The 19,778-nt window shown below is 36.8% G+C and overlaps 5 protein-coding genes across 5 annotated transcripts; 1 reads left to right on the top strand and 4 right to left on the bottom strand.

Moving 5' to 3' along the window:
* Positions 1–1,836: 1,836 nt before the first annotated feature.
* Positions 1,837–2,377, top strand: Tsp_02747 (hypothetical protein). The gene is made up of 3 exons (XM_003379027.1): positions 1,837–1,964; positions 2,015–2,197; positions 2,254–2,377. Exons 1-3 carry the CDS (start codon positions 1,837–1,839, stop codon positions 2,375–2,377), a joined length of 435 nt encoding a protein of 144 aa, XP_003379075.1.
* A 1,040-nt stretch (positions 2,378–3,417) lies between these two features.
* Positions 3,418–4,749, bottom strand: Tsp_02746 (conserved hypothetical protein). Its single transcript, XM_003379026.1, has 6 exons — positions 4,642–4,749; positions 4,434–4,451; positions 4,106–4,174; positions 3,825–3,861; positions 3,495–3,547; positions 3,418–3,438 (listed from the first exon to the last, which is right to left on the bottom strand). The coding sequence occupies exons 1-6, from the start codon at positions 4,747–4,749 to the stop codon at positions 3,418–3,420; spliced, it is 306 nt and encodes a 101-aa protein (XP_003379074.1).
* A 3,103-nt stretch (positions 4,750–7,852) lies between these two features.
* Tsp_02745 (putative RNA recognition motif protein) lies at positions 7,853–11,803 on the bottom strand. The gene is made up of 2 exons (XM_003379025.1): positions 11,473–11,803; positions 7,853–8,928 (listed from the first exon to the last, which is right to left on the bottom strand). The coding sequence occupies exons 1-2, from the start codon at positions 11,801–11,803 to the stop codon at positions 7,853–7,855; spliced, it is 1,407 nt and encodes a 468-aa protein (XP_003379073.1).
* Positions 11,804–14,068: 2,265 nt separating this feature from the next.
* Positions 14,069–16,505, bottom strand: Tsp_02744 (suppressor of hairless protein). Its single transcript, XM_003379024.1, has 6 exons — positions 16,262–16,505; positions 15,935–16,103; positions 15,734–15,853; positions 15,253–15,589; positions 14,713–15,198; positions 14,069–14,557 (listed from the first exon to the last, which is right to left on the bottom strand). Exons 1-6 carry the CDS (start codon positions 16,503–16,505, stop codon positions 14,069–14,071), a joined length of 1,845 nt encoding a protein of 614 aa, XP_003379072.1.
* A 240-nt stretch (positions 16,506–16,745) lies between these two features.
* On the bottom strand, positions 16,746–18,551 carry Tsp_02743 (octanoyltransferase). Its single transcript, XM_003379023.1, has 4 exons — positions 17,922–18,551; positions 17,684–17,783; positions 17,564–17,657; positions 16,746–16,986 (listed from the first exon to the last, which is right to left on the bottom strand). The coding sequence occupies exons 1-4, from the start codon at positions 18,549–18,551 to the stop codon at positions 16,746–16,748; spliced, it is 1,065 nt and encodes a 354-aa protein (XP_003379071.1).
* Between the last annotated feature and the right edge of the window lie 1,227 nt (positions 18,552–19,778).

The raw sequence follows: 19,778 nt of genomic DNA, 5'->3' as shown, positions 1-19,778 counted from the left end.
CAACTCCGTATATATATACAAACTGTCTTTCAACTCCGTATATATATGCAAACTGTCTTTCAACTCCGTATATATATACAAACTGTCTTTCAACTCCGTATATATATACAAACTATCTTTAAGCTCCGTATACCCGCCCGCCACCCCCTCCTCCGCCCTTTGAAGAATGGTTCAACTCCGTATATATATACAAACTTTCTTTCAACTCCGTATATATATACAAACTGTCTTTCAACTCCGTATATATATACAAACTGTCTTTCAACTCCGTATATATATATAAACTATCTTTAAGCTCCGTATACCCGCCCGCCACCCCCTCCTCCGCCCTTTGAAGAATGGTTCAACTCCGTATATATATACAAACTGTCTTTCAACTCCGTATATATATACAAACTGTCTTTCAACTCCGTATATATATACAAACTATCTTTAAGCTCCGTATACCCGCCCGCCACCCCCTCCTCCGCCCTTTGAAGAATGGTTCAACTCCATATATATATATACAAACTGTCTTTCAACTCCGTATATATATATAAACTATCTTTAAGCTCCGTATACCCACCCGCCACCCCCTCCTCCGCCTTTTGAAGAGTGGTTCAACTCTGTATGTATATACAAACTGTCTTTCAACTCCGTATATATATATGCAAACTGTCTTTTAACTCCGTATATATATATAAACTATCTTTAAACTCCGTATAGGAATAGGAGCATCTTTATGTACCCCATCGCATTTAACAAGTAAGTTAATGTTCTTACAGATAGTACGTGTACATATAAATTTCAATCAGATGCACTGTCATTCGTCTTCAATTAACATAATATTGCTATTTCACACCCATAATAAGACAATATAATCTGATATCAGTGACAATTATAAATAGAGAAAATTCATTTACCTGAAATGTATGTATTTCTAGCAAAGCGAAGAAACTTCGGATCGTGTTTCCTTGTGCCTGACACTCCTTGCATTTGGTTTACCAACCGGTGGAAATGCTTCCTGTAAGAACATGTGGTTCGTAAGAAAATCAATCTGAAAAAATTGCTTCCAAATGAACAGACAGCCATCCAGATTGATACTACATTTTATGCATGACGATCATGTTTTCCCTCGTAAGTAGGTAAGTGACAGCAGGTAACGAAATTTAATTCTGCTCATTTCACAGGCATGTTATCGACAATATCAAACCACTACAAGATAGAAAAACAAGACAGCGGTAATGGTCAGTGAAGAAGAACAGGTCTTCGACTGTCATAAAAATTAAGTAATATTCAGTACTATATTTAAATCTACTCATGCATCGTTCAAGCAAAACTGTTTTATAGACCACCACTCCTGAAAGAGAGAGGATGAGTATCTGGCTGCAATGGAGTAAAAAGAGATTTTTCATGAATGGTGATAATGTTTCCTTTCATAAATAGGTACGTAGTCAGTTGGAAAACAGCTAAATTTGATTCTGCTCATTTTATAGACATGTTCATCGACAGTATCGCCATTGCACTGCAAGGAGAAACAATGGGAATGCACAAAGTGCGAATTGTCTCCCTGTCACCAAAAGTAAGTAATATTTAACCTAATTATTTAAGGTATTCAATCTTATATTTCTGTTTTTCAGGCGGTGTCTAAGCAAGATGGCATCGTGAAGGTCCCTGAAGAAACTGACTGCAGTGAACATCTGTAAACAAGAAGACATCGTCCGTGTCAAGAGGCGGTAAGTTTTAAGTATTACTAATATGAACGACACTTCAGATCACAATCACATCGAGAAGACTAGAAATAGAGGAGGAAGAAAGAAGAGACATCTGCTCGCCAGCTAAGGAAAAGATTTTGATATGGTGAGAAAAGAAGGAAAAGGCAGATATGGACAGGAAGGTAAGTACCAATCTGACCGTACCAATCCACTACAAGAAGAAACAAAATGGGAATGCACAAAGTGTGAATTACCACCCTGTCACCAAAAGTAAGTAATATGTACGCTAATTATTTAAGCTATTTATTTCTGTTTTTCAGGCATGGCATCTTGGAGGTCCCTGAAGACATCTGTAAACAAGACATCGTTCCTATCGCGGTAAGTTCTAATTACTTTTGTGAACGTCACGTTTCAGATCACAATCTGAAGATCGAGAAGAGTAGAAAGGAAGAACTGGAAGAAAGAGACATCTGCTCACCAGGTAAGGAAAAGATTTTGACAGGGTAAGGAATTGGAAATGAAGGAAAAAGAAGATTTGGAAAAGGTAACTGGAATTCAGGAAGTGCCAGCACTGGAAGGCAAATTCAAAATTGGAGGAGGAGGAAATGGAGGAGAGGAGTATAGGTTGTGAAGAGAGGACAGGAGAGGAGCATAGGTTGGGAGAAGAAGACAAGGTGGGATAGCTACACGGAAAGTAGCATCAGAGGGATACGCTTTACCTTAAACAATGCCTCAAGCTCTATTTCAAAATTTGGATTTGCCCCCAGGCTAAGCCCTAGGCTATGCTTCAGGCAAAATATTTGCCTTCAGGCTATGCTTCGGGCTACGCCTCCGGCAAATTTTTCGTAATTTGTGAAAATTTTCGAGATTTTCAAAAAGATAGCCGCGGGCTACGCCCCAGGCTACGCTTCAGGCAAAATTAAAAAAATATTTACCCTCAGGCTATGCCCCAGGCTATTTTTGAAAAAACATTTCCCTTCAGGCTATGCTCCAGGCAAATTATATGCAAATATTTGCCCTCAGGCTATGCTTGGGGCTATGCCTCCGGCAAAATTTTCGTAAATTCCAGAATTTAAGATTTTCAAGAAAATAGCCGCAGGCTACGCCTTTAGGCTCGCCTGAGGCTACAATTCAAGATACGCCCCAGGCTGAACCCTCGAGCAATTTTTAGATCTCATTGTCCACCTCTCCACCTATACTCTTCTCCCCTCTCCTCTCCACCTATACTCTTCTCGGGTCTCCTCTCCACATGTACTCTTCTGCCCTCTCCTCTCCACCTATACTCTTCTCCCGTCTCCTCTCCACCGTGTACTCTTCTCCCCTCTCCTCTCCACCTATACTCTTCTCCCCCTCTCCTCTCCACCTATACTCTTCTCCCCTCTCCTCTCCACCTATACTCTTCTCCCCTCTCCTCTCCACCTAAAATGTTTTCCCCTCTCCTCTCCACCTATACTCTTCTCCCCTCTCCTCTCCACCTATACTCTTCTCCCCTCTCCTCTCCACCTATACTCTTCTCCCCTCTCCTCTCCACCTATACTCTTCTCCCCTCTCCTCTCCACCTATACTCTTCTCCCTTCTCCTCTCCACCTACACTCTTCTCCTGTCCTCTTCATTTCGAATGCTTCGAGGTATTTAAAATTACTTACCTGTGCTTACATTACAGTGCTTATCTTAGTGCTTTTCTAATCTTGTATAAACAGTACAAAATACCTAGTACCTAGTCTTACAAACTAGAAAGTCTTGACTGTAAAAAATACTTACCTGAAAATCAATTGAAGATCATATCTGAAACAAAGCAACGTAATCCAAAAACCTTTTAGAATCAGTCCCAAGCTGTTTCGATTCATCTGCAACTAGAAAATTCACTGTAAAAATACTTACCTGAAGACTTATTTTCAAAAGCAACGTGCCAAGCAAGGATTCTTTCTTAAACTGTTTCGATTACTTTTCACCATTTCAAAACAAAATTTGTATTTAAAAAAAAAATCTACAAAATACTGAAAAATAAAAACGTACAAAGTAAAAAATGAGAAATAAAAGCAAAAAGTAAAACAGACTTACATTTTTGACAATTGACGAATAAATAACAATAATAAATGTAACATGTGAATATGACAAATGACCTTTTACGGAACTGTAATGGATACATTTCTTGCTTATCTGCCATCTGAGAAAAATAAAATATTTTTAATATCTTGAAATCATTGAATTTTCTATTTGATTTACATAAATGCATTTTTAGCATTCTTTTTTATTTGACGTAAATATTGAAGGTGAAATCTCAATATAGAAAACAACTGCTTAATGATATTTCATATTAACAAAAAATCCGTTTCCATTCACCATATTTCTAAGATCATGCAAACAGCATGCAAAAAATACATATCCCACATTATCAATGTATAACTTACGTCTTTCTTAATCAGTTGACTCAATTTAACACGTGCGTTCTTCCATGGCGATGCAATGAATAAAGTATTCTAAAAATAAGCACAATAACTAAATTATGCAAAAGAAGGAAACTGCCCCTGGCAGAACAACCTATTTTTCTGTCAGTAATAGCTTATTAGCATAAATGTAATGGATAACTTAATTAAATGACCAAAGTTATTACAGTTTTAAATCAAATGCAATAAAACACTGTAAATATGCTTATAAAGTTGTAAAATAAATGTAAAAACAGAATACTGTCGAGTGATGAAAAACAAGGTTCAGCGTCTACTTAATGTAATAATTAACTGGAGACGTTATGTGACGCTACTATTATTTATTTTACTAAAATTACTTGTTACTGTTCAGGTGGCGTCGCTATTCGGCCAAAACTAACTGCATTAAAACTGAACACACAAAATTAATTATTCTGAAAAATAATTTGCAATTCCAACTCAACTTTGTACTATAATATCTCAATTTTAAACTAACCAGCAATGTCAAATATTAAAACAACTTGATAGGCACCTTTTTCTTGTGCTGTTCTGAATTGTGATGAATCATTTTCAAGAAATGAAATTACAATCAACAGAAACAAACACACATCTGTTTCATGGATGCGCATCCAACTTTCCAATGGAAAAGCAAATCGTCAGCTACTGTTCGACAATGTTCGCCTACAATTGCTCAAAATGAAGCTCAACAAGTAATAAAGGAATGACTAAGAAAATGTTAACAAACAATTAATTGCATGACAGCATATCACACTGTGTTCAACACTAGGCATATTATTTATTTATAGCAATTATCTGCCTACAACCCACAGTACACATTCAACTGAATTTCAAAATCATGCAATTATATCATAGAATTGGACGTAAAACAATTCATCAGTAATTAAATTTATAGATTCATGCAACCAGCAAGCAAAGAATGCCCCTAAAACATTAAGAAAAAGATAGGTATTATACCTTTCAAACTTGGTTTATAACTGTAGGAGAGACTGAAGCACATTACGTGCTCTGATGACGATACATTGAATAACTGACCATGAAACTAAAAATCAATAAAGGAGTACTAAATTAATTACGCAAATATCAGTATACTTTGCTTCAGGTAGAATAACCTAATTTTGAATTTTTAATAGTGCATAAATTTAATTAAACTAAACTAAATGTACGCCTATAGAAATGTACATTCCATTTATATTTTATATAACATTACAAAACGTATCATGAATATACAAATTCATTTATTTCACTTCATCAATATAAAACATTTTAAACTAAACTCGTTTGAATATTTACATAATAAATTGCTATATTAGCACTAAAAATTTAGCAATTCGTGTCACCTAACGTCAACTGATTCAGAACACTGGCCACCAGAAAGTCAAATGCAATTTACGACATTGCTCGGAATACAACTTGCTATTTTATTATTTAAATCCTCCAATATGCACATTTTAGCCGTGCAAACAACTGCTGGAAACGAAAAAAAATTTCTTGACCAACTGCATAACATGGTATGATCATGACTGAAGTCCAATCACCTCTTTTTCCACAAATAAATAATATATACCGATATCATTTACAACAACGTATGGGGTGTGAAATGCTCTCAGATGTAGAAAACAACTATCATTAAATATTAAACCACAATTTCATATACAATAAATTATATCATCAAGTACTGAACATCAACGAAACGCTGAACAACTTCTTACACCTGAGAATCAATATCTAATTCCCAGTAATTTTACAGTAATTACAATGTAACTCAAAAAGTAAAAAATCAACCATCAATCTCACTTGAACTTGACTGAAGAATGAAGTATATTATTTTGCATATAAACAAGCACAAATCAACCATCAATAGAAAGAAGGTCGCTGATGATGGTGAACACCAGACACGACAGATTTCGACAGCTTTGATATTGTTGTTTTCGTAGATATTTTGTTTTGGAATAAAAACCAAACAGAAATAGCACAGATTATATTATTACCAAACGTAAATGAAAAAAACAGCGAAGAAAAATGTTTAATAAAATAAACGAATTGAAATGCAGAATTTGTAAGAGCTCATGATGAAAAAAATGTAACATTATTCCTGTTATATCACTGCTATAAAAAGTTATTTTATTATTTTTAGTTTTGAGAAATGAATACACCAGTCATAAAATGAATACATACTAATAATCATGCACAACTGTTCACAATGTTGACCTAATGTCAGTTACGTTCACATGTACACTGCTTGCTGTTTAATAATGTATGAATCTAAATGTATGACTTTCAAATTTCATCAAATCAATCAATCAAATTTAACATTAGTTTTTATTTTTCACGTGATATTTACAACAAACGACGTCACAATTCAATGTTTCCAAAATAACATAATTTACTCTTCATCTATTAAGCTGCAATTAAAACACTGCACTACAAGTAGGTATACATGAACATCATCATTCAATAATGCATAATTTTGAAAAACAAAGCAAAACATACTTACAGTTTTATTACATTACATTATGCAATTATTAAATTAATATTATATAATAATTATAATTGCATAATATTCTATTGAAAATGTTGATAAGTGTGCATGGAAGATGACAAGCAGTGATGATCAGCATCAGCAGCCGAAGAAAGCCATGCGCAACTGACACACGCCTAGACAAAATCCGGAGAAGTGAATGACTAATATAGTGCTGCGCAAACCTGAAGGCGTAACCCGTGGTAGAGAAAAATTTTTCATAACAATTGGTAAATCAAAATATGAAGCTTTGAAATGCAGACAAACTGTATTTAAAGAAAAGAAGGTTGCACGCATTTTACACATTACCTGAGTGTGTTTGATTTATTGACAAAGTTGTGTCGATGACCGAAGTGATATTTTTATTTTTTACAAACTATGAACTATGAAACTTTTAAGTAAACTTTAATAAAAGATTTTTAAGGAATGAAAAAAAATATTCTATTCAGGTATTCAACTTTGCCTTATTCTCTCGCCCTTATTCTTATAGATTATCTGTCGACAGGTAGCGGCAATAGCACACACGTGCTTTTCTTTAATACAACTAAATGGCAATTTCAATTCAAATTTCTAGTCAATTTATGCATGATAATATAGCTTCTTGAATGGTTATTTTTTCAGGTTTCTGCAGGGCATCGTGCAAATTTCAATCCATGCTACAGTACACTTCCAAGAATAATTGCAACGACAAAATGGATGCGTGAAGAATATTTACTTTGTTACTGAAGTACAATTATTTAACCGGTGATACCCGACAAGTGGAACAATCACACGAAAACACGGATAAATATGCATTAATTGGTATGCCGATTTGTAGTTCACATGCAAAAAGTAACTTGTGCACGTTAAATTGAACATGACGTTCAATAATAAACGCTGTCTCACGTGTACAGTATAAGCAAACTCACCTTACTGTTTGCAGATCGGAAATATTCAACCATACTGCATTCACATTTTTCAACAAATACAGAAAATACAGCAGGAAAATGGTTTAAAATGAATGACAGGAATATCATGTTTATACTATAAACAACAAAATTGGATAATATAATGTTTTAAAAACACACTTAGTTATTAATGAATTAATGAAAAAAACTGTCGCACAAATAATACAAAAATGCGTATGAATGGATAAAGAAAAAGATAAATGAATAAATGAATGAATGAATGAATAAATGAATAAATAAATAATATTAATAACGCTTGCGACGAGGTGAATAGTCGTTGACGGCAAAACGATCGTGTGAACGGGATCTGCTTCGAGAGCGTTCCCGACGTTTAGTGCGCCGTTCTCGAGAGCGATCACGTTCGCGTGGAGTCTTATTTCGACGTCGGTAGGATTTGTTCTCGATGCCATGCAACGTATCCTGCAAACTGGTAATCAAAATGCGACAGCGCTCATCTTGAGCCACTTTCGACTGTCGCAGAAGATTTATAGCTGTCAATAATGTATCAATAGCTGAGCTATAATCTCCCACGGCTGCATCCGCTACTGCCCGGCTGATAGCACTACTTGAAACGGTTCGATTGCGACTCATGATCTCTTCAAAATCGTCACTGTGTCCCACTTCACCGTATATATTGTGAGACGATGCACCAACCAGGCCAGGGTAAAAATTCGGATTGACATGACTACCTGGCGGAGGAATAGCAGAAGGGGGTATTCCAGAAAGCACAGACTGTATCACAGGTCGGCTAGATGATGGATAGCCCGGCGGAGGACGGTTCGGAATCAAAGGAGGAACCATAACCGATGGAACCATTGGAGGAGTGGTGAAAGAAGTGATCGTCGGTGCCGGTATTGGTAAACTGAGAGATGCGGACAACAATGACGGTGGATGATTGCGATTGCGTTGGTTGGACGAAGAACCGCGATTTGAGCGTCCTTCAGCACGGTGACCGCTGGACTGTGAAGATACGTTCGCACCCAGTCGTATTGTACCCAAGAATTGCACATTTCCGGACTTCTCTTGACGATTTTGCTTAACTGGTAATTTCTCTTCTGGTTTACGTGCCGTCACGTCCAGTGAATGCAATGAAGACTTGTTGAACGGCATCACAATTGGAGTCATGCCGTGAATGTTCTGTGTTGACAGGCTTTCCAAACACTTCCTGACTGACGCTTCAGATGCAAAGCCGACCGATGCAAATCCCTTTGATTGACCATTAGCACGATTTTCATTGAATCGAACTTCGACCAAATCGGTTATTCCAATGCTTTGCAATGCATTTTGCAAATCGAAATATGTAGTCCACCATGTCAAATTACCTAACAAAGAAAACAAACAACAGATTAATAATAACAACAACAACAAAATTCATGTGCAAAAAGGATGATGATGATGATGATTATGTATAATCTACTACTATTTCAGTTGTAATACTGACAGCCTATTAATATCATTGCTGCATTATTATTAATTTCAATCGAACAGTTAGCACATTCTTGTGCATGTATTACAATATATATATATATATAATCCCGACACAAATGCTGCAGTTCATATAAAAATGAAATAACCCAGACTTTTCACGGGTTCTTTTTATAGTTCCAACAAAATCAACAATTTCATCGCATTATCAAATCTAACATACCTCACATCTGTTGCGAACAATCAATTAATTATACGTTAAAGTTCATTTTCATATCCAATTTAGCAAATATATTAATTCTAGTGTCTAATTGAACTAATGGCGGACAAGCAATTCAAAATAATCATAAGAGCATTTTCAAAAACATTTTGCACTTCAAACTGTCAACTTTCTTCAAACCTTTTTCTACGTTAAATCACATCTGCCGCTGTTTGTACGAAAATTTAACATACTTTGTTAATTAACAAATCAATACAAAACAACCTTGAATAGACAACACCTCGCACAGCAACTTGTTTTTCTACAGTGATAAAAAAATTCAGTTAACCAATGCAACAAATTACTGCAACTAGAAATTTACAAATTATACTATACATACACCATCATTGCACTGCTTATAAAGTGCACATAAAAACGCACAATCTCGTGCAAAAGCAACAACCAGTTCAAAAACAGTACAGTTGATCAAAAAATAATTTAATGATCGTGCAAAATGAAAACTACTTTGCAAAAAAATATTACAACTAATAGAACTTTAAGAACTTTTAACTGAAAATATCTGCTGCAACACAATTGAACTGAAAAACTTGAAATTCAAATTTACAAACATGTCATGCGTACATTTTTTTTCAAATCTGCACCGAGACAAAGCTGCTTTGATTTCAAAAATTGAAAATATATTATGCAAATCTACGCAATATGCATATTCACACAACCTGCAAATCACAAACACTGTATTGCTTGTTTTGCAAAATAAGTAAAACGTCGGAACAGTTTTCGCATTCCACTGGCTAAAATTTCAGCTTCGTCAAATTGTCAATCTTAAATGCTGATAAAAATCGAAACAGCTGTCCAATTTCGCATCACAACTTCTAACCGCATCCAATAAAAATATGAACTACAAAGCGATAATGCTAAACAACTGTGGAAAGTACAAAAATCAGCGGATGGAACAGTTATATTTTCCAAGTAATGATGCTTCTGATACTGGTTGAAAGTTAACTGCATCTCATCAGCTCATTTTAAAATACAAAGTAATGTAAACGAAAACAAGGCGATAGACATTTGCAAGGAAGAAAGAACCAATTCAAAGCGTAGTATCAGATCCAGTACCAAAATTTGCAAAAATTATAAAGAAAACTGCTTAATTTTTGTATTTATTTCACTAAAAGTTCATAACTCTCTCAAATAAACGCATCATTGCTTTATACATCGACCGAGATCTATCAGAGGAGATCATGCGCACGAACAGATAAAATAGCACTGACATATACTTTAAACTGATAACAATAAAAAATAATTCTGACACGTTTAAATAATAATATATTGCACATGATTTGTTACATTTGGATGTCTCAGTACATCAATTAATACTGAATGAATGAATGAATGAATGAATAAATGAACTAATAGAAACTCTCCAAACAAAATTGTGGAATGTATGTAACAGAATAATAGTGCAACAACACCGCCAAACATATACGCAATTGGCATATAATAATAAACCGCATAAGACATGACTGACAGAAAAAGCCGATAGCGGCAGATCAACAGAGCTCAAAAAAGTTAAAGTACAAAACCAAAAACAATACGCACAAAAAACATCATAAAATGTTAGAGAAACAACACGACTAAATAAATAAAGTTCAAATTAAGTGAAAATAGTTTAAAAATACAAGCAAAATACATATGCAGATGATGAAAATGGTGACGCACAACTAATTCTGCGTAGCAACATTATTAATAATTTGAATAATTTCTGCTGTGTATGTGGTGTATGTATACATGTATATGTATATGTATATAAACTCAGTGCCTTCTGTTGCATTAAAAAACTAACAATAAAAAACAGTGAAACAATAATACAAATCTGATAAACTACATGAAACTAATGTGCATGACAGCGCCATTTAGCTGCCAAAAATTTAAACAACTGATTTACAAGAATACTAAACATATATACATGTGTATATATATATATATATATGCATACATACATACATACATACATACACACACACATATATATATATATATATATGCATATGCATATAGACGCACTGCTATACACATGCTTCACAGAGCATGTCTGATTTCATTTCAGCAATGAGTAGTGAACGGAATGGATGTGAAAATATTGCATTATTTCAAATGATCCAGAAATTGGGGCGCAACAAACATGCAAGACAATGAAGTGGAATGATACTTTTCGGAAACCTACCAACATAGCACGAGTGCGGGCGAACATTTCGCAGGCTATCGCTGGCCGAGACTTCCACATTTTTACCACTACTGGTTTTCAGTGTAGGTATAGCTCGGGTAGGCGTGCACTTTTCTTGGCTTTGGCCAGTTGATGATTTGTCCGACACATCCAAATCGTACAAGTCTTCATCATCAATGCGCTCGACAGAATCTTCCCTTAATGCACATTTAGGACTGTCAGCACCTTCGTTCATGTCTTCAAGATTGACATCACAGTCGCCGTATAGATCGCAGTCTGCTTCCAGACCGTTACAATCGTTCGACCCAATGTCTTCCAAGCAATCGGACATTTTTTGTTCTAAATGCAAAATAAAAAAGTAAAATGAGCACTTACAAACATATTGGTGCAAAAAAATTAACCCGTTTACGATGATTATCCACGAGTTTGCAACTCGATTCTGCTCAACGATCATAACAGCTACAGTAAGACAAAGTTTTCCTAATTGCAGTTCAACTAACTTGATTATACTTACCCACTGCTTATTACATTTCAAATTAGCATTCAAAAAATCAGTGGAAAAATAAAACATACATTAACATGATTTAAAATTTATTTTTCTTCATCCATTGAATTAACTAACGCTCACACTGATTTCGTTCATACGGTACTAAATTTCTAACAATGCCCATGACCTAGCTGTACATATAACGTAAGCCAACAAAACAAAACCATGTACTGTGTTGGTAGTGTGGAAAACTGCAATGCTATAATTTCACCCGTTGTTTTATAAATTTTAAATCGGATTTAATTTACAGATCCATCTACTTTCACACAATTTTTGAATGTTGCATCGCCTTGTACGTTACAGCGTTAGCCTAATACACTGCATAAAATTCGAATGATTTTGGCCCGCAAATTTTATGAAAAGATAATTCGCATTAACAAGATATGAATATGCACCTGTGTGAAATCAGAATTCAGCAGAACAAACAGTCAATAAACTATCCCTACCTGCAGCACACGCCGGTTGTTAGAAAAAAATTGATCTAATCATTTATTTAGTAGCTAGCTAGCTGATCGCTTTTCATACAAGTCATAGCCGCTGTCAGTGTAGTATATAATTCCATCAGTTTGGATGTTTTTCGTTAGTAATAAAATTCAAAAACGCTTGATTTCATTTAAAAAATAATTCTACATCTAGTAACAACTGGCAAACAGATGGGTAATGAATATATCATCTGTGTTGCTTGTAGTGATAATTTTAATGTTCCTAAAGGAATTATTATTATTATTATTATTATTATTATCACTCTACAGATAATACGAAATGACCGATTAGTGAGAATAAGACAGCTGAAATTTAAATTAGATGATAATGTATTTCATTTTATTCCATTTTTAAACCCCAACTTAACTCATTACTTCAGCGACAACTTACGTAATATGTAAATAAATGATTTTACACAAACAATCTGTTTATGCAATGATGGTAGATTTTCTCACCAGATGGCGCAATTAGATTTTCTGCATTATTACGCAAACGAATTGCAAAATTCACAACAAAAACAAACGCTCAGTTCAACAATTCGATACTGTTACAGTAGTAGTAGTTGTAGTAATTGTTAATCAAGATGCAAATCTATCTGACTTTTGTAAAAGTACATACAAAATTTCAAAGTAGGATAAAAAGTGTACGGTCATTTAAGAAATGTAAAATAATTAATGCAATTTTTTTTTGTAACATGTTCATTCAGTAAATCAGCTTGATTTAAGTATTTTTGTGCCAATATTCGAGCGCACAAAATTGCAAAACAATTCATTATCGGTCTTCGGGTTGAATATTATTGATAAATTACTTTATTATTACATTTCCCAGGGCATAAATAAGCAAAATTGATCACACTGTAATACAAAATGTATGCACGTGTACAGCAAGAGCGAAAGTAAAAGATGCGCATTGTGCAACGCGAAGAGGTATTTTTGCGTAACAAGCACAAATGATACGTGGTTGAGGAAGAATTTAAAAAGTGGGGAGTCATTGTGTAAAAGAAATATGAGAGGAATTTTCCAGGCAACCAACCAGAAATGCAAAAGAGAAAAGCAAAACATACAAAGCGCAGATCTATCATCTATCGACAACTCACTATAATAACTCGGAGCACATCAATCACTCGGAAGTATTTGAATAATAAAAACTGTCGTAAAAATGAAAAAAAATTAAGTACTAAAAACATTATAAACATTATATTTTGCATATATTGTAAAAAAAGAACGATGAATATTAAAAAGTTGAATGAACGGAACACAAACAGACATAACATATACATGCAAATAAATATCACGAGAAAAGGAACTCCTTTCTCTCTTTCTATCTGTACGTGGTGGTGCACATGCGTATTTTTATATCAGTGTCATCACATGGGCATATATATATATATATATATATATATATATTCATGTTATGTTATGCAGGTTGGATGGCACAGACAGATAGGTAGATCGATGCGTCTGTTAAGTTGGATAGATCATGATCATCATTGTCGTCGGTGATTATGAATAAATGAGCGGTTAATTGAAAAAAGCAAAACATTCTCTCTCTCTCCTCTCTGATTGATCATAATCGTGCCATTTCGCATTTGTTTTCAGCTTGTATTACAAAGTTGGCGGCGGAATTCGATTCATTTTTCGTCGTCTTTTCATCCTTTTTCCTCGTATAGGTAAACGTGACACCAGTATGATAAATGACACCGTCGAAGCGTACCAACGACAACGGCACCACGTGCTTTTCCCACGGAGATGCGGTCAAGTGGAATTCGTCAATATCCGGTATGGTGCAGATGAGCACTTCGGAATTGTGAAATATCGTTTCAGCTTCGACTTCGGCAAACCACACCTTCAGAGCCGGCGTGAAATGGCTTCCACTGAGCGTCAACTGCGACATGCAGTTGACCGACAAATCTCGCACCGTGGGAACAGGCGAAACCGGGCATCGGACTGGACCCATGGCTTCGTAGAACCGGTATTCGGCTTTTTCCGTGGAAATGATCGTCCAAGCGGCACCGTCGGTGATGACGTGTCGTTTGGGATTGGAATCGGGTTGAGCCTGGAAAAGAAAAATCCACCAACATTACACAACAAATAATAATAAAAAAGGGAATTCCCTCTAACCCGATATTGGATGATCCGCTCTTGGGACAAGCACAAGTACATAAAGTCGGTGCCTTTCATGAAAAAGGCACACTTGTGCAACTGGCTGACCGGCTCGTCGCTGTCCAACAGGGCGACTTGCTTTTCGACTTTCCTGATGATCAGTCTGGGCAAAGCGATGCCGCTGACCGAGTCGACGAGCTTCACCGTCGACCCGTAGTGGATGAACCCGTCGCGCACGTCGAACTCTTCGGACTCGGCGGCACCGTCTTCCAACAAATGAATAGTAAAAGCGCCCCACTGGACACTGCTAGCCTGGAAATTGCCATTTTCGACGTGCAAATAGCGCGTGCTGATCGTCTGCGACCGGAGTCGGTTGAACAATGCCACCTTGGTGCCGCTGGCAATGCACAAATACTTGCAGTCGGTATTCTTCATCGACTGCTTCTTCTTGCTCGGCTTGCTGATCACTTTGATCCTCTGCGACGAAAACACGCCCAGCTCGTGCCCGCACGCGTATGCCAACTGGACATGCAATTCGAAATACTTCCTCTTGTCAGTGTCGCTGATGAACAACGTTTTCGCCGAGCAGTAATTCTGAAAAATAGGAGAAATGAAAAAAATTATCCACTGCTAAAATTTCCATTTCACCTTGCCACAAGAAAAATCCAACGGCTGCTTCTCCTGTTCGGATTGGTCAATGCCAATGCAGGCGACCAAATCGCCGGCCGAGGCGTCGTTCACTGTACTGCAGTTGATCGAGTCGGTGTCGTAGAGTTGCTGCAGATTGCCGGCTGACCGCTCCAATGATGGTGAATCCTCCTCCTCATCCGCCTTCACCGAAAGCGATGGATCTTCTTCAACAGCCGAACTGCTGCTGTTCACCCGGCGCACTTGCATCATCTGACGGTACAAAAACGACACTTGCCGCTTCTTCTGCTTCCATCCACTGCCGAACAAGTAAACACAAGGCGGAGGACAAAAGAATCTGAGTAAGCAAAACCAAAAAAAAGGAATACATATATATATATATATGTGTGTGCTTGTGTGTATTGAAAAGATATTATTATTATTATTATTATTATTATTATTATTATATGAAGGAAATTAATAATTTCCTGGCTGCGCATACCGTTTTTCGCTGCCGTAGGATTTTTGCGCAACCTTGGCGTGAAAAATGGTAAGGATGCACTGAGTATCGTCTTGCAAGTAGCGCAGCATTGCTTCTTTTGTCAAACTTTGTACGCCGGTTCTGTAAAAATTTGAAAACAACACAACCACGTTAAAAACAACTGGAAGAAAACTTCGCAAACAACACTAAAAGCCTGCATACACTAGCTGTGATCGAGGAAACGGTAACGTGGTGGCGGCGGTGGTGCCGATCGGTAAACGATTCAACGAATTATTGTGATCGTCATTCTTCACCATTGAAGAAGATAAAAACGGCTGAACAGTGGCAACCGCAGGAGAAATTTCAATCGGCTCACTTCGTACATCACCACCTATATTTATTGTGAAAATAATATTTGAAAAAAAACATCAAAATAAACAATATCCTATTTGTAAAAAATAATTTACAAAAAATTAAAATAACCAACTCATGTTCTGTTTTCCTATCAAAAATCGAATCAAGTACAACAAAAAGCCGGTAAAATCATACCGAATTCAACAGGTCTATTTGGTATATTTGGATAATAGTAATAATAAGATGCACAGAGTGGTTGTGAACGGTCAGCATAAGTACCACCTCCGCCGCCGCTATTGGGACAATTCCAAAAGCCTACGTCAAATGATTGAAATGACGAAGAAAAATTATCAAAAGATAAAGCGCCATTTTGTCGTCGTTGCTGCTGCCCATGACGACAATGATGGTGATCAGGTTGCTGGTGATGGTGATTATTCATTCTGTTTCATAGAAATGAGAAATTTTCACCAAAAAACAATAACGCAACTCGACTGTTGTTCGAGCAAGTAAGCGTACACAAGGTGGTAGGTAATAATTTTTTCGACATCACCAGCAAATTATCATCATCATCAATCACCGTAGAGTGGAACTTTCATGCTGCCGTCGCATGCGACCAATGAAGCATTAATGAACCAACACGACGAAGACGACAATAAAAATAAATTGGTCGATAAGATGTTCAAAGCGGCAGCTGGCTACCGTTCGGCCATTTTCCCACGACTGCATTAGTCAGCAGTATGAACCGACCAATAAATACAACATTTTCAAGCTTGGCAAACAAAGCCGCTTCCTTTTGGTCGAAAATAAGCAGCGCAACAACGCCCAGTGCACGTTGTTGTCGACGATGCAGCTTCTTCTCCTCAAATCTTACTTCCACACGGTGCCACGACGTCAATCGATAACCGTTTTCGAACAACAAACTGAACAAATCGCCCACAGCAAGAGCAAAGCACACAACACACTCACTGTTAACCGGCCAAAAAATCGAAATCAAAAAATAAATAATTTCTAGTGGCTTTCACCAATTGGCTAATTCAGAAAAAAGCGACTGCTGCAATTCAAGCCCGACATATACTGTTGTTTAATTTCATTTTCATACACGCGCATAAACGAATAAATACGGTGCGCGGTGATTTTGGTTGTGAAATAGTGGAAGCAATCAATTGTATCGGATGTGAAAACAACAAACGTGCCGCTTTTGTTGTTTTGCTCGATGTGTTTGCTGATTTTCCTATTAATTCGCCTGATTGATTGCTGACCATTGGTGGATGATTATTTTTCAAATGAATGCAAAAAGCAAAGAAAAGTAGAAAACATATGAAAACACATGCCACTGACAATATATATATATATATATCCCTCTCTCTTTTATCCACTGTGCCCCTCCGCTGGGGTTTCCCTTTGATCCTCCTCCATCAAAAACATTTAATAATTAAAATCGATTATTATTATTATTATTATTATTATTATTATTAAAAAAAGATAAAACCGACAAACCTGGCATTTTGTTGCTTTCGGCAACAATTCGACGTTGTTTCGCACTGAATGAAGACAAACTGTCCAAAACGTTGACGGAATGATAATGCTGATTCTGCAAATAATGGTGATGCTGTTGACTGTGCATGAACGCCGCCATCAATGGATGAGTATCAGCAGAAGCTGGATGTGGAGCAGCTGCATCGTAGTTGGATAATAATAAGCCGCTCGCTGGACGATCCTGACGACGATTCAACAATTCGTCGCCATCGTCGTCGTAGTCGTCAACATCTTCTTCTTCCTCTTCGTCTTCTTCTTCGTCTTCCTCTTCGCCGCTGGCCAACGACGACGACGAAGCAGCAGCAGCAGCAATGTTCACCGGTGATGCGTCGGATTTGGGCTCTTTCGAGCGACGTCGTTTCCGACTACCAGCAACAGTTGCTGGATTAGCGCTTTGCTGGTTGGCGATTGTCGTGACAGGGCACGTTTGAAACGGCAACTGCTGTTCCACCGACTGCGGAGAACTGTGCCTAGACGGTGGGTCCATCGGTGACAACATGACCATAGCTTCGCGTTGGGAACGCTGAAAGCAGACAACAATCGAGCAATTATTACGATTTGGCAAACAAACAACCACAACTACACTGACCTCTAAAACGTTGAGCCAATGGGCATTGGTGGCCAAGTAGGCCGACGCCAACGTGTATGCGGCCGCAGTACTGTTCAACAGAGGACCTGCTGCCTGGACTGGCAACAAATACGGAAGCGTGGAAATGGCGACTTTAAGCAGAGAGGATGCGGTCGAAACAGAGGCGTTCAACGTGGCAGACGATGAAGAAGGTTCGCTGAACACGGTCGAACTCAAGCCAGAAGAAGTTGAACCGTGGAACGGTTGCCCACCAGCGACAATACCACTCCCACTGTTCACCAGAACACTGTTCGGCCACAGAAACGGTGAAAACAACAAATCTGGCCGAGATAATGCCGGCTGTGTTGGTACGTCCTGCATAATAAGTTTGAAATGAGAAGAAGAGAAAAAGAAAATTATTCACATCACATTACAATTAAATTACATTATATTACTGTTTCAATTTGAAAAAACATGCCTATACTTTACTCACTCCAACTATCAACATATTATTATCATTAAACTTGCTTCACTGATCGCCGTAAGAAACACAAACAGAAAAAATAAAAGCAACAAATCATAAGATTACATAAATTTTTACATACATAATTCACCCTTAAACAAAATCCCCTCCACAAACGGAATTATGCAGCAGTTACAATTGCCGTTTGAAGCGTTTATATTATTACACAATATTATTATACACGATGACGACGATGCATTTGAGCACTGAACAACAGACACAACTTTGCAAAACTGTTTGCACAGGCTTGAACTAACTACTCAATAATTACAGTAGAACAGAATGGTCACCTATAATAAAATAAATCATAACATTTTCCAAACAAAAGTCTCATAAACGAAGAAAAAATAAAAACTGATAATTTTTTTTGAAAAAAAAAAAACTAAAAAGCAAAAACTATACCATAATTATCATATTGCTTTTGCTCTGGCTACTATAGAACACGTACAAGATGCGACCAGTTTGACTTGTCGTAAAGTATTATTTTATTCACAAAATTGCAATTGTATTTTGCAACCAAAAGAAAAGCGAATCGCAATTAGCAGAGAGAATAGCTGAACATTTGCTTTTTCAATCGCACACTCCTCCAAAGATGAAGATTATGCAAAAAGAAAAAAAAATACAAGTCTGTGAAAAGGATGAGATAAAGGATGTTTGTCTGGGAAAAAGGTCAGTCACTTGGGAAAAATAGCTAGCAATAGAAAGAACGAACATATTTTGCTGCTGATCAGACAGAACGAACCGTTGCTGACCTCGATCGAGATCGGTCACACAATTGACCGTGAGAAAAGGGGCTATCAAGCCCGCATCAATTCCATGCTCACCAAGGAAAAATTCCAACAGAAACCCCCACCACTGCAGAAAACTACAGAGGAAAAATTATATATGCGCACATGAAAATATTACTTACGTAGAGATGAGTGTGTCAAACGGATAACAATGATAAATAGAATATTATTAATTAATAAATAAGCTGTGAGTAGAAAGCGAGAAAGAGAGAAAAATAAAAATTTCCCAATGCTTCCTTCATAAATTTCACATTACCTCGTCAACGGTGGGTACTTCAATTTTCAAATTTTCCATAA

This window comes from Trichinella spiralis (genome assembly GCF_000181795.1).
Source record: "Trichinella spiralis strain ISS 195 chromosome Unknown Scfld2, whole genome shotgun sequence".
Classification (NCBI taxonomy): Eukaryota; Metazoa; Nematoda; class Enoplea; order Trichinellida; family Trichinellidae; genus Trichinella; species Trichinella spiralis.
The sequence above is the reverse complement of the archived record's forward strand: the minus strand, read 5'-3'. Positions and strand labels throughout refer to the sequence as shown.